The 12,032-nt window shown below is 42.0% G+C and overlaps 1 protein-coding gene across 6 annotated transcripts; it reads right to left on the bottom strand.

The window, feature by feature from the left end:
• Window positions 1–284: 284 nt before the first annotated feature.
• Window positions 285–3,719, bottom strand: CITED2 (Cbp/p300 interacting transactivator with ED-rich tail 2). 6 transcript variants are annotated; one of them, XM_026666190.2, is made up of 2 exons: window positions 2,866–3,719; window positions 285–2,234 (listed from the first exon to the last, which is right to left on the bottom strand). In XM_026666190.2, exon 2 carries the CDS (start codon window positions 2,225–2,227, stop codon window positions 1,511–1,513), a length of 717 nt encoding a protein of 238 aa, XP_026521975.1. In that variant the 5' UTR covers window positions 2,228–2,234; window positions 2,866–3,719; the 3' UTR covers window positions 285–1,510. The 6 variants fall into 6 exon arrangements, with proteins under 6 accessions (XP_026521975.1, XP_026521974.1, XP_087826867.1 ...); XM_026666189.2 differs by having other exon boundaries at window positions 2,757–3,227; XM_087970741.1 differs by lacking the exon at window positions 2,866–3,719 and adding an exon at window positions 2,810–2,832.
• Window positions 3,720–12,032: the final 8,313 nt, after the last annotated feature.

Genomic DNA, 12,032 nt, shown 5'->3' with positions numbered 1-12,032 from the left:
TAAATTAATCTTTTAGTATCTTTATCCAAGCTTTAGACCATTCAATTTTGTTTAACAAAACATTTTTCACCAATATGTGTTCTGCTTTTCGTCCCTCTGTAATGAAAACTTATGATTTTAGTGCAACGTAGGCTTTTCAAACAAAAAATGGCTAAGAGCACTTTTATCTTGATGCAAGAAAGATGGAACAAAAGCTACCACATGCTTATTTTATGAAGCCCTTTAACATAGTAAGAAATACACGTGCATGAAGAACAAAGTCTTATTGAGAATACTTGTGAGAGTATTTATAAAATTAAAGTTTAATAGATAAATAGAATAAATACTTTATGCATCATAATTCTGGACAACTACATTTATAGCAAGTTGGCAAATCACAAGTTGTTGCCTCTTGGCAAATTCCACTTTTGATAAAATCACACAGGCATGTTACAATGTTACTTATGAGACTGTGATGTCATAATTAGATTTAAATCCTTTTACCTTCTGCACTGATCATGACATATAGCACACAATGGTGTCAAGTAAATACTCCTTCAGAATGTTCACACAACCCAACAGCTCAACAAGTTAAAAAGGGTCATATGTACTAAATATTTGGAGGGGGCAATTGAAGGGGTAGGCAAGAAAAATAAGTTTAGAAAAAAGAAGTGGGAACTATACCTAGGAAAAAGTTAAAGCCTTTAACTTTTTTATGGACACTGGCAACTTAAAATAAATTAACAAGTATGTTCTCAGAAAAAAAAAATGTACAAAAATACTGTCAAATTTCCCCAAAAGCTTTCAACACAGTAGTTCTTTCCCCCTACGTATTGAATAAACCATGTAAGCACATTACCAAAATAAAAAGTTGTTGAAAATAAAAGCCAGCAAAGTCCCCTCCCACCGCCATTCCATTCACACTATCTTTTTGTCTGTACAGATGGGGGAGAGGAACAGTCAGCAGAGTTTAAGTAACAGTATTATTTTTCCTGAAGAGGGAAGGTTTGGCCCACATTTGCTAAGCTTCCAGTTTAGCAGACTAAAAATTAGCATCACTCCAACGCATAGTTCAAAACTAAGGAAGAGGGCAGTATTTGCGCAGGAATCTATCCTGAAGTTAACACATTTTTTAAAATCTTTTTTTTTTAAAACTCAGAATCTGAATGCAGTTCTACTCATTTGAAACTGTAACTTACAGAATATCCACAAGATTATTTTGCCAATGTTTGCATCTAGTCACTGAAAGAACTGCCAGGAAGAGAAGAAATTAAACAGACAAAAGAGAGAAACACTGACGGATATGAAAGATGGGTACAGTTAAAAATTATTATAGGTTAGGGGGACAAAAATGGGTGGCCAAGCTTAAAAATAAAGAAGTTGTGGTAGCAAACAGAAAATAAGAAAAATTATACAAGCTTATATTTTATTCTGCTTCCCAGGTTCCTACAAGCCTTTGAAATACTGTCTCTAGAGGGAATGTTTTCATTCATACATATGGAAAAAAAAGGTCCTTTGTTTTGCACGAAACTCAACAGCTCACTCTGCTAGACTGCTGTTTGCAAACGAAGTCTGTCATGAAATCAAATTCATTCTGTCCCAGCCAAAGCTCGGGAAGCTCCTTGATGCGATCCAAGCCCATTTCTATGACTAAGGACATCAGGACCTCCTCGTCGATGAAGTCTGTGTCAATGACATTGGGAGGCAGCATTGCTGCAGGGACGTGGGGCACAGAAGCGGGCACGCTGCCGTTGCCCCCGCCAGCCCCACTGCTGCTGTGCTTGGGGTTGCAGTCCCGAAAATGCTGGGTTGCTCCGTTAAGCTGATGGTTGGCAGGAAGTAAATCCGGCATGTAGTGGTTGTGAGGGTAAGGATGATGACTGAAGTACTGGTTGTTCAGCTTCTGCAACTGCATGCTGGCTGTTAAGGGCCCGCCCTGAGGGGCCACCGTCGGTGCCATGAACTGGGAATTGCTAAACCTCGCTGTCGGCGGCATGCTGCCAGCAGGGTGTCCCCCGTTCACATTCCCTGGCCCCATGGCATGCCTGATCCCACTGTTTGTGTTCATATTTCCTCCTCCGTAATGGAGATGGTCACTCATCAAGGCACTGAAGGCGTGAGGCTGCTGCTGCTGGTGGTGATGGGTTGGAAAGGGTCCCAGTCCCATGCGATGAGCCGGGTGGTGGTGAAGCCCACTGGTTCCATCCGGGAAGCGCCCGTGGTTCATGGCCATCATGTGCTCTGCCATTTCCAGCCTTTAGAAAGTTAATATTTACAGAGAAAGGGAATCAACATTTATACTGCCTGCACGCCCGCCCGCCCGCCCCTGACGCTCTCTCCTCACTATCTCTGCCGAGGAAGTCGCCGCCCCCCCGTCCAGCCCAGTCAGTCCTTTTCTCCTTCCAGAAAGATTCCGCCCAATTCACCGGCACTGGCAAGCAGGGAAGGCGCCTTGGGCACCATCGCCGGCTGGCAGCAGCCGCCCTTCCCCTCCGCTCCAACTCGCGCACACCTAGGCGCTTCCCCGGCTCCCTTTTCTTTTCCCGCTCTCGCTCCATTTATCACTCGTCCCCTTTTAAAGGTCGGCAAACCAAAGCTTGTCCACGGACGTAACCGCTAATGCAAACAAATCCACGCGTGTCGTCGCGGAAAAACCTTACATAAGAACCACCGAGGGGGAGAGCGAGCGCTGTCCGACCTTCCCGCTCTCCTTGTCTGCAACTTTGGGAATTAAAAGTCCGCCAGGACCGCTTGTTATATAAGAACAAGTGGATTACCAGCTCCCGCGGAAGCCTCTTCCCTCCCCCGCCTCGGGCATGCCTTCCCGTGCCTCCAGTCCTCGGTCCGGAGCTTCGTGCAGGGAGCGCGGGAAAGCCCACCGCTCACCTCACGCTCTCGGTTCGCTTTCTTCCTTCGCTCCCAACGCGCTGCTGGACCCAGTCAGCAGAAAGCGCCCAGCATAGAGCAGGCGACGGTCCAGTTCCTCCTGTGTGCTTGACCGGGTGGAGGGTGGCGGCGGTGGGCGATTAATTCTGCTGGCTGCTGGGCATACAGGCTCGAAGCCGCGGCTTCCCTTGCTCGGCGACTTTCTCATCAGCCCTTGCCAACAATGAGCTGTGTTCCTTACCCTGCTTTGGCCACAGCTAATATAGGATTTCAAAAGGGAGGAGCGAAAAGCCTCTCGCAGGCAACCAGAAGTAAAACCTGGAGCAAAGCAAGGAAAACAAGCCAGGCGGAACTGGAAGGAATCCAAAAGCGGCCTCCCCCCCGCCCTTCCCCGTTGTTCTCGCGGGCTCCGGGCCACGTGTGCCACCGGCGAGGGCCTCAGATCCGCGCGGACGCGAAGGGCTTCCGAGCGCTTAGGAGGCTGGATCGGGCGCCGAGCAAGGAAAACACGGGCTTCACCGTCAGCCGGCAAACGGCCCTTTTTGCTTCGAATTGAGCCATCAGGCCCATCACTCGTTTATCTCTCACCATTAGGCACTGTTGCTGCTTCCCTGCCCCCCCCCTCCCAGCTACTCAACACGGCCGTTTGTTTCTTTTCCCCTCTTGCTCCTTCTTTCTCCAGACTTGGCGAGGCTCCTTGGAAGCTCCTGGGGTGCCATGAGGGGACCCCCCAAAGGCCGGGTCCCCTTGCCCGAAGAGCCCCAACTTCGCTTCGGACTCTTCGGCTGGGCTCTAGCCTTGGTGGAGGCGCGTGTCCCGCCGGGGCACGCAGGATCCGATCCGCGCTTTCGAAGTGACATTTGCCGCTTTCGAAGTGGCTTTGCCGTGGACATTTTGCAGGGTTTTTTTTTTTTTGTTGTTGGTTTTTTTTAACCTCTCCTGGTGGCTTTGGCGTTCACACGCAGGCGTCTCTGCTCCGCAAAATAAACGCCGCGGTCGACGGACGGGGGTCCTTGCTGCCTTGCCTGCCTGACACTCCCCCCCCGCCATTCCTTTTCATAAACCGTCTGCACAATCCACTTGCCTCGGCTCGGGGTGGGTGGCCCCGGGTTTAAGCCAGCGTCTTGCTACTATAGTCAGCAAGCAAGTTGCTACTGCTGGGAAAGCAGGCAAGGCAATAATGGCTCTGTAAATAAAGCGCGTCCCTCTCCTACGGGTCTCCTTCATCCGCGCGCCCTCTTGGAGGCTTGCTAACGGAGTCCATAAACAGCCGGTAGTGCCGGGATGACAGAGCTGCCCGTCCCCGGGGTAGCCTCGCAAATGGCGGGGAAGGCAGGGTGGTGTTAGCAGACCCCTTATGGAACTTTTCCTAGGGACCCCCGATCACAGGAGGTGCACAGTTATACACCCGGTTATCCTGCTTGGATATCAGCTCCCATCATCCTAAACAGCAAAACTGAGGAATTCATGGCGTCTCAGAGAATCGGGATTAGACAGCATTGCTACGGTTCCCAGATGGACGGGGTAACTTCAGTATGGCTCTCCCACCATCAGGGACAACAACTGTGGGAATTAGGCAGTAGTAGGATTCATTTTTTTTTTTACTACCGGTTCTGTGGGCGTGGCAGGGGAAGGATACGGCAAAATCCCATTCCCTTCCCCACCCCACTAACCTGCTTTCCAGCTCCGTTCTCCTTTTCAGGGCAACAAAAAAGGACCCAGCCAATCAGCTGGGACTCGGGAAGCAGAAAATAGATGGGTGTGGGGCCAGTCAGAGGTGGTATTTGCCAGTTCCTACTCAAAATTTCCGCTATCAGTTCTCCAGAACTGGTCAGAACCTGCTGAATACCACCTCTGGAACTCGGATCAGAGCTGAGCACTGGAGGGTATGTTGGAGGTTATCTAGTCCAACTTCTTGCTTAATACAGGATCTATAAGCTATAAGAGGTAACTGCTGCTGTCTTCTCCCAACTGGTAGTTACAGATATATTGAAGGACAGCTGCTGCTGTTAATATTTATATAAGTACAATTTCAGAATGTACAACCATTCCCATAATAGCTCTGCAAATACTCTTCGCTTAGATTTATTTATTCATTCATTCAATTTATATGGCCGCTGGTTTCAAATAAGTGATTCTGAACAGCTAACAGCAATTCAAAAAAAGCAAAGAAAAAAAAGAGAACAAAAGTACAAAATAAATAGACAATCAGCATCACAAGATTTTTTTTAAAAAAGAAATCAATATGGGCCCAATACAAATATTTCAACAAAATTAATTCACAGGGTCCAACACAGGCTCTGATTACTTTGCCTCACAACAGTGAGCAAAGGCTCCTGATTCAGGAAAGGGCACAACTGAAAGCTCTTTTGATAGTGACTGGTTAAATAGGAACTGTGAGTTGAGCAGGACCCCACATAGAACAGAAAATGGAAATTCCCCAGAATTTGGGGAGGCCTATTTCTAAGTCACATGGAGCACTGAGTTAAGAAGAGACAGTGGAAGAGCATGGTTAAAATGTGCTGGTTTAAGAATGGAGCTTCAAATAGAATTAGAGAAACAAGATGACAAGGTTTTTCATTTGGAGGAATTGACAATAATTGAGATAAAGTTGGTGAGAATTATTAGTGAGCATGAAAAGATGCCAAATATTTATTTAGTGTATTTTACTGCTATAAAGGAGGGCAGTCATCCTGAAACTTCTGGCTTTCAAATTCCTTGATTTTATGGAGTGATATTGATGCTAATCTTCAGGTAACTGAGGTCACTACTTCATAATAGCTTATTGTATTTTGTAACGTTGTTCAACCATTGCTGTACTAAAGTGATGAAAACAGACTTTATATTACCACAGTGCTTGATGGTTGGTGATGCCAGAAGACACAATACATTATAGTGAGGAAATGGACTACATTTATTTGTTTATTACCAGCCTTTATTATTTTTACAAATACTGCTAACTCAAAGTGGCGAACATACCCAACATACCTTTCTCGTCCTATTTTCCTCACAACAACACCTGTTGTGACTTGGGCTGAAAAAAAGTAACTGGCCTAAGATTATCCAGCTGACTTTCGAGGATAAAGCAGGTCTTGAACTTATAGTCTTATACTTTGTAGTTTGGTGCATTAACCACTAGACCAAACTGGCTCTCATACTGTAAATGGACTTGGTAGTATTGATACACTTATTACCTGGTGTATCTCATCACTTCATGGCTTATGGCAAATGTTTCTACTCTTTTTTGATATTTGGTTCCATATGGATTAATGTCAATTGTTAATTTGTTTTGGTTATGATGACAATTATCTGGAAGAAAAAATATGCCTGTCTTGATACTGACAGAACAGTACTTTATTAGATTTGGTTATGATGGCTAATCTATGGACAGATAGATAATTAGGCTGGTGTGCCAGCAGCCTCTGGATAGCCAAAACAATTTTCTCATTTCTCTAGGGGAGTTTTCTATTAATACAACTTTTGGTGTTGTCAATGCCTTGATCAGTTTCTTTAATTTAGGGATGATTTGGGTGGCTAACAGAATCGCTCCCAAACACCCAATAAAACTCATAAGATGATGCAGAGCTGGTTGCAATGCAACCAAACAAAAATTTTGCAATGAAGCATGTGGAGTAGAGATGCAGGCTAGAGTTTCAATGGTGCAATAAATCTTATATTTCTGTCATACTATATCTGCTCACTTCAAGCCAGTGGAGTAATTTTGAGTTAGGAGAATTCACAAAATGAAATCTTCACTTATTATTTTGAAGTGTATTATTATCTTATCAGTTGCATGATACTGTAGTTGTTTTCTTAAAGAATTCTTATATTCTAAAGCAAATCATTCTGAGAGTAGTTTCATATGAAAAGGGGGAAGGTAGACTATAATTAAATGCACAGTTTTAAAGAATTTAATGCTGGTTCTGATTCAGGTTTGCCATTGTAAAAATATCTTATTTCTTCACTTCCTTGGGCAATAGGAAGTACTTGTTCTTTGGATTTGAATCATAGTTTGATTTTTGTGGAGAAGATAAACTTCAGCAAGATATGTCAAGAAAGAGTCTGTATGCCATAATTTTAAAGATTTTGTTTTAATGCAGTGCAGAAAAATACCTGCATATATTTTTTTCCTGTCAGTTGCCATTCAAGAAAAATTATTTTTGGAACTTCTTTTGAAGAAAGAGACAATTTTAGTGAGACTTTCATGGATAGACTGTGATGTCACAAGGACTCTTCCAACTGAGCTTTTGCAGGTTGGAAAAGGTGGACCTTCAGAAAAAGTGATGAAATGTCGTGTGACAGAAAACAACAGCAATACCACTTCCACCTCAAAAGCATCCATGGTTTGGATCAGAAATGTCAAAAAGATGGCTAGGAATGTTCAATGGAAACACTGACCCTTTTAATCTGTGCCTCACAAGTGAGACACTTTAAAAAAGCACAGGGCTTTGTGTAGTCCCAGCTGCCATCTTGACTTTTTTGACCTTCTCTCTTGCAAATGCCCTGCTCCACTGCCTTCAACAGTAAAGTAAGTTCTAAGACACCACCAAAAAAAACACAGCGAAATAAATCCTTAAGGTTGCCAAGGAGAACTGAGAAGAACAGAAGCCTCTTTGACAGCAAAGAACACTTTGAAGAAACTGTGAGGCAGATTTCCATCTTTTCTATTGAATAAATTTAAGAAAAATAGAAGTCACGACTTCAGGAATTATTATTTTTCTTCAGTTTGGCCAATGTTGTTATGGTTATGTACTTTTATGATCATTACTTAAAGATTTTATTCATTTATTGACATAGAAAGGTGGATTCAATCTATTTACTAAGCAAACTTGTTATTAATAATAAATAGAAAAGTACTTATGGGGATGAGGGTGAGCATTTCAATCAATTTGTACTTTCTGTTTATCAAATTACCAAATGTATTATTATGTGCCTTGTACTACTATACTTGTAGTATAAATCTAAAAATCTACCAATAGGCTCAGAACTGCTTCTAGCACTTTGGGCTGCAATAGCAAAATTTTAGCTTTCATTAAGACAGCTCAATTGATCTGATATAATAACAAATCACACTGATCTAATATGACTTAAAAGTAATCTGCCAATGAGGCAGTTCTTAAGAAAAAGGCAGAATGATAACTCTGTGATCATTTTCAAGCCCTGAAGAATCTGGATTGTTTCTTTTAAAACACACAAAAGACATAGTCTATAAAATCACACAAGAAGTGCAAGTTGCTGGAAATTGGTTCATTACATTTCTATTGCATCTTTTTAAAATAATTCAAGCACTTCCAGCTGTTAAAAGTATAAGTGATGGCTTACAACTTATAAAGCAGAACAATAAAACATGGTAAATAATTTAAAAATAATAATAAAGTAACTTAGTATTCAGTTCAGAAATAACAGAGTAAGTCTTACTGAAATCAATTAAGTTAACAATGAAACTCTTGGTGGAAGAGACAGGCTCTTGCTATTTTTTGGAATATTATAAGAGTTGGGAACTCCTTGAGGAGTGCAGTGAATAGCTTGGAGTGACAAGAGAAGAGTTCCATGTACTTCTTTAAGTGCCTCTTCTGCTAGTCGGAGTGGGATGGTTCATAGCAGGAGAGACAATGCTTCAAACAGTGCAACTGCATCTTCAACTGTGCCTGGACAGCATCTCTTAATATTGCATTAGTTAGCACTTCACTGTCTTGGTTTGAACCATTTGCAAATTCCAGGCACTTTTTTCAAGAGTAGTTTAGTTTAGTTTACATTATTGTCATTGCACCAAATACCATCTTCAGTGTACATTATGACTATGAAAATAAACACACACATCCTTCACATTCTATACATTGAATTGAAAACCCCTGATATTGCATTAATATTGCACTATACAGTAGAATTCAATAGAGTTACTGCCCTTGTAAAACATCCCAACGTGCAGTAGTCAAGTTGGGATGCAACCTAAAATAATTTACATTTAGCATATACTGTCAAGCTCCTAGTAGTAATACATAACCAAGGAAGCCAGATTCACAAGGAGTTCCATTAATTCAAGGCTCTTCAAACTTCGCAAGTTTAAGACTTGTGGACTTCAACTCCTAGAATTCCTGAGCTAACATGAATGGAGGAAGAATTCTGGGAGTTGAAGTCCACAAGCCTTAAAGCTGTCAAGTTTGAAGACCCCTGCATTAATCAGATGTAAAGTCTGAGAATTCAGAGTGAGGTATTCCCTTCTTAGAATTGTGCCCACCTGGATTGGGGGTGTGATGTCAGCTTTGAATCCAGGGCCAATTAGCAATTGTCATCTGGGAAATCTTGATGGCTTTCAAAGGCTTGGTCCCACAGATAATCAGGTGTGAGCTTATGACTGAAGTTGAGCTTTGGGAAGGATTGAGTGGTACATTGAGTAACTTGATTGCATCCCTAGATTACTGGTGGGATTACTGAAACTGATAGTCCTTAGGGATCTTTACTTACCTCTTCATAGCCACCAAGGTCACCATGGAGCTGGTCCAAGTCATTGGGAGCCCAGACATTGTACACTAGATCTGAGTATTGTCTTAGTTGCAATATGATTCAAAGGTGGAGGATGTTTTGTATTAGATCTTTATCATGGTTAGAGGACTCCTAACTCCCCAACTGTTTTGCAGTTTTCTAGTACTACCCTCCCCAACCCCAATCCTTTTTCAGGGAAGCAGGATGTATTGGACTGGTCCTCCCTAGGTGATTAATGAACCCAGAAGAAAATAAGAAGAAAGCCACAATATTCATTTAGTGTTCTTACAAGAATGATCTTTATAGGAAGACAGATCTTTCAAAGGGGTCTTAGATCAGGGGTCCCCAACCCCAGGTCTGTGGACTGCTATTGGTGCTGCCATTGACAATAAGGCCATGGAAGCGGCAGATGAGCACAGGAAGCTTTATTTATGCAAGCAGTGTGTGTATGTGCGAAACCATCCCCTCAACCTGCTGCCATTGCCACCACTGTCGGTCCACTGAGCTGGAAATGTTAGGGACTACGGCCTTAGATGGTATTTCTACATTGGGGAGGGGATTGGATTAGATCAGGGCTGTCAAACTCGTGGACCGTGGGCAGGATGCATCACGTGCTGGCCACGCCCACGCCTGGTTTAGCGAAGGGGAAAAAAAAGTTGTGATACATCACGTGATGCTGCCATGATGACACGAGTTTGACACCCATGGATTAGATGATCTCTGAGGTCCTTTCCAAGTCTATTATGATAGTATAATAGTTTTGTGAGATTAATTAGGAAAATTTGATAATGAAAATGGCACAAAGAAATGACACAAAAAAAATGGCACGAAGAAAAACTTGTTTTATATTTTATAGAGAAAAAATATATCGAGATTGTTATAGCCTTCTCTCTGACATACTACCTTTGTCTAGGTACATATTCAATATTATATTTTCGGTTAAGTGCTCACTCAACTGAAGTCTGAGGTAAAATAGGCTAGAACAGATGTACTTTCTCAACTGCCTAAGACTAAATTCTTAAATTCTCCATGTTTTCATCTTGATATACACTGAAGTGTTGCTGCACCTTTTCATTAAAGATGTATACACAACATAAATTAAGAGTATTTGAATGCCAGGTACACAATGATTCATGTATGTTTAAACCTAACATGTATATATTACATGGTACAGCTTATAGATTAGAGAAGGACCAAAAATTGTTACTGAAACAGTTATGACTTAGTTGTACTTAACTTATTTGGTGTTCATACAGTATACTCCAAATTTTGAGAATGTTTCATATTTTGACCCCAAAGAGACTGCATTAGATCACATTATGTTTCTCCAGGATTGTTTGATTTACAAAACTATATTCCAAGTGAATGAAATGGGATCAATGTTAATAATAATTAGCAACAGGCAGTGCAAAAGTATTAGGATTATATTGGTTTTCTGGTTTTACTAAAGATTAGTTGGTTAAATCCTTTCTTGCAATTAATTTACCACTTCCAACCCAGTAATTCCTTCCCACATTAACTCCCTCTCAGTCATCTGTTTTCAGATACTTGACATCCAGATTCTTTTTAAATTATCTGTGCTGCTAGCCCTTGAGGCCCCCTGCTTGCCTTTAAGTTTTCAGAATCAATTATCCCTGCCAGCACTGCACTGTCCTCTGTTCTACCAAGTACACTTCCACTGAACATTTCCTTTCAAATTGCCAGTTTGTGATGATTTATCTGCAATCAGAAAAACAGCCACTCAAAGCAAATAATAGCAGGTCTAAAAGACAGCATGACTTCCCTACCAAAAGTATTTCTCTTGCACAAGAGAAAGTTGTACCCATGCCTAATAGTACAATCTAATGCAGATAACCCTCGGATTTATTCCCAGCTTCAGACATGGATTATTTAGATGATTTTCAGTTTTATATCTGTCCCAAATCTTATTGGTCATAAGTCACCTCTGATGCTTGAACTGTGTTGGCCATAGACAAAAATGGGAGGTAGAAGTTGGTAGACTTCTGGTAGGGATATCTGGAACTTTTGGCACTTCTATACTATTTTCCAATTGGGACGCGGTGGCTAAGACACTCAGCTTGTCGATCAGAAAGGTTGGCAGTTTGGTGATTTAAATCCCTAGCACCATGTAATGGAGTGAGCTCCCATTACTTGTCCAAGCTTCTGCCAACCTAGCAGTTCAAAAGCATGTAAAATAGTAGAAAAATAGAGACCACTTTGGTGGGAAGGTATGCGCCTTTGGCGTTTATTCATACTGGCCACATGACCATGGAGACATCTTTGGACAGCGCTGGCTCTTTGGCTTTGTAACAGAGATGAGCACTGCCCCCTAGAGCCAGAAACAAGTAGCATGTATGTGCGAGGGGATACTGTTTTCCAGGGAGATCTAATCCTATTTTGATGAATAGTTAGATAAGTACTAATCACACCCGGTTGATTTTAGTTTATATCTTAATGCTTTCTTTCATATATTGCAATCTGTTTTGATGGGCTTCTTGATAAGGGAGAAAAAAAACCCTAGCCAATATAGATAGTCCTCAATATACAACCATTAATTTAGTGACCAAAGTTGCAATGGCACTGAAAAAACCGATTTACCTGCAGTCTTCACACTTAAGACTGATCCCTACGATCATGTGATTAAAATTTGGACTCTTGGCAACTGGCATGTATTTATTTATTTA

Source organism: Notechis scutatus, chromosome 1, assembly GCF_049901735.1.
Source record: "Notechis scutatus isolate UNSWTSFEM ecotype Mainland chromosome 1, rNotScu1.2, whole genome shotgun sequence".
Classification (NCBI taxonomy): domain Eukaryota; kingdom Metazoa; phylum Chordata; class Lepidosauria; order Squamata; family Elapidae; genus Notechis; species Notechis scutatus.
Note: the sequence above shows the minus strand (reverse complement) of the source record. Positions and strands in the feature narration are given on the sequence as shown.

Excerpts from the sequence above, each read along its gene's own strand:
- CITED2 (XM_026666189.2), bottom strand. The coding sequence starts at position 2,797 with ATGCCCGAGGCGGGGGAGGGAAGAGGCTTCCGCGGGAGCTG. Across the intron at positions 2,235-2,756 it reads AGAGGCTTCCGCGGGAGCTG|GCTGGAAATGGCAGAGCACA; the intron begins GTAATCCACTTG and ends AACTTTCTAAAG.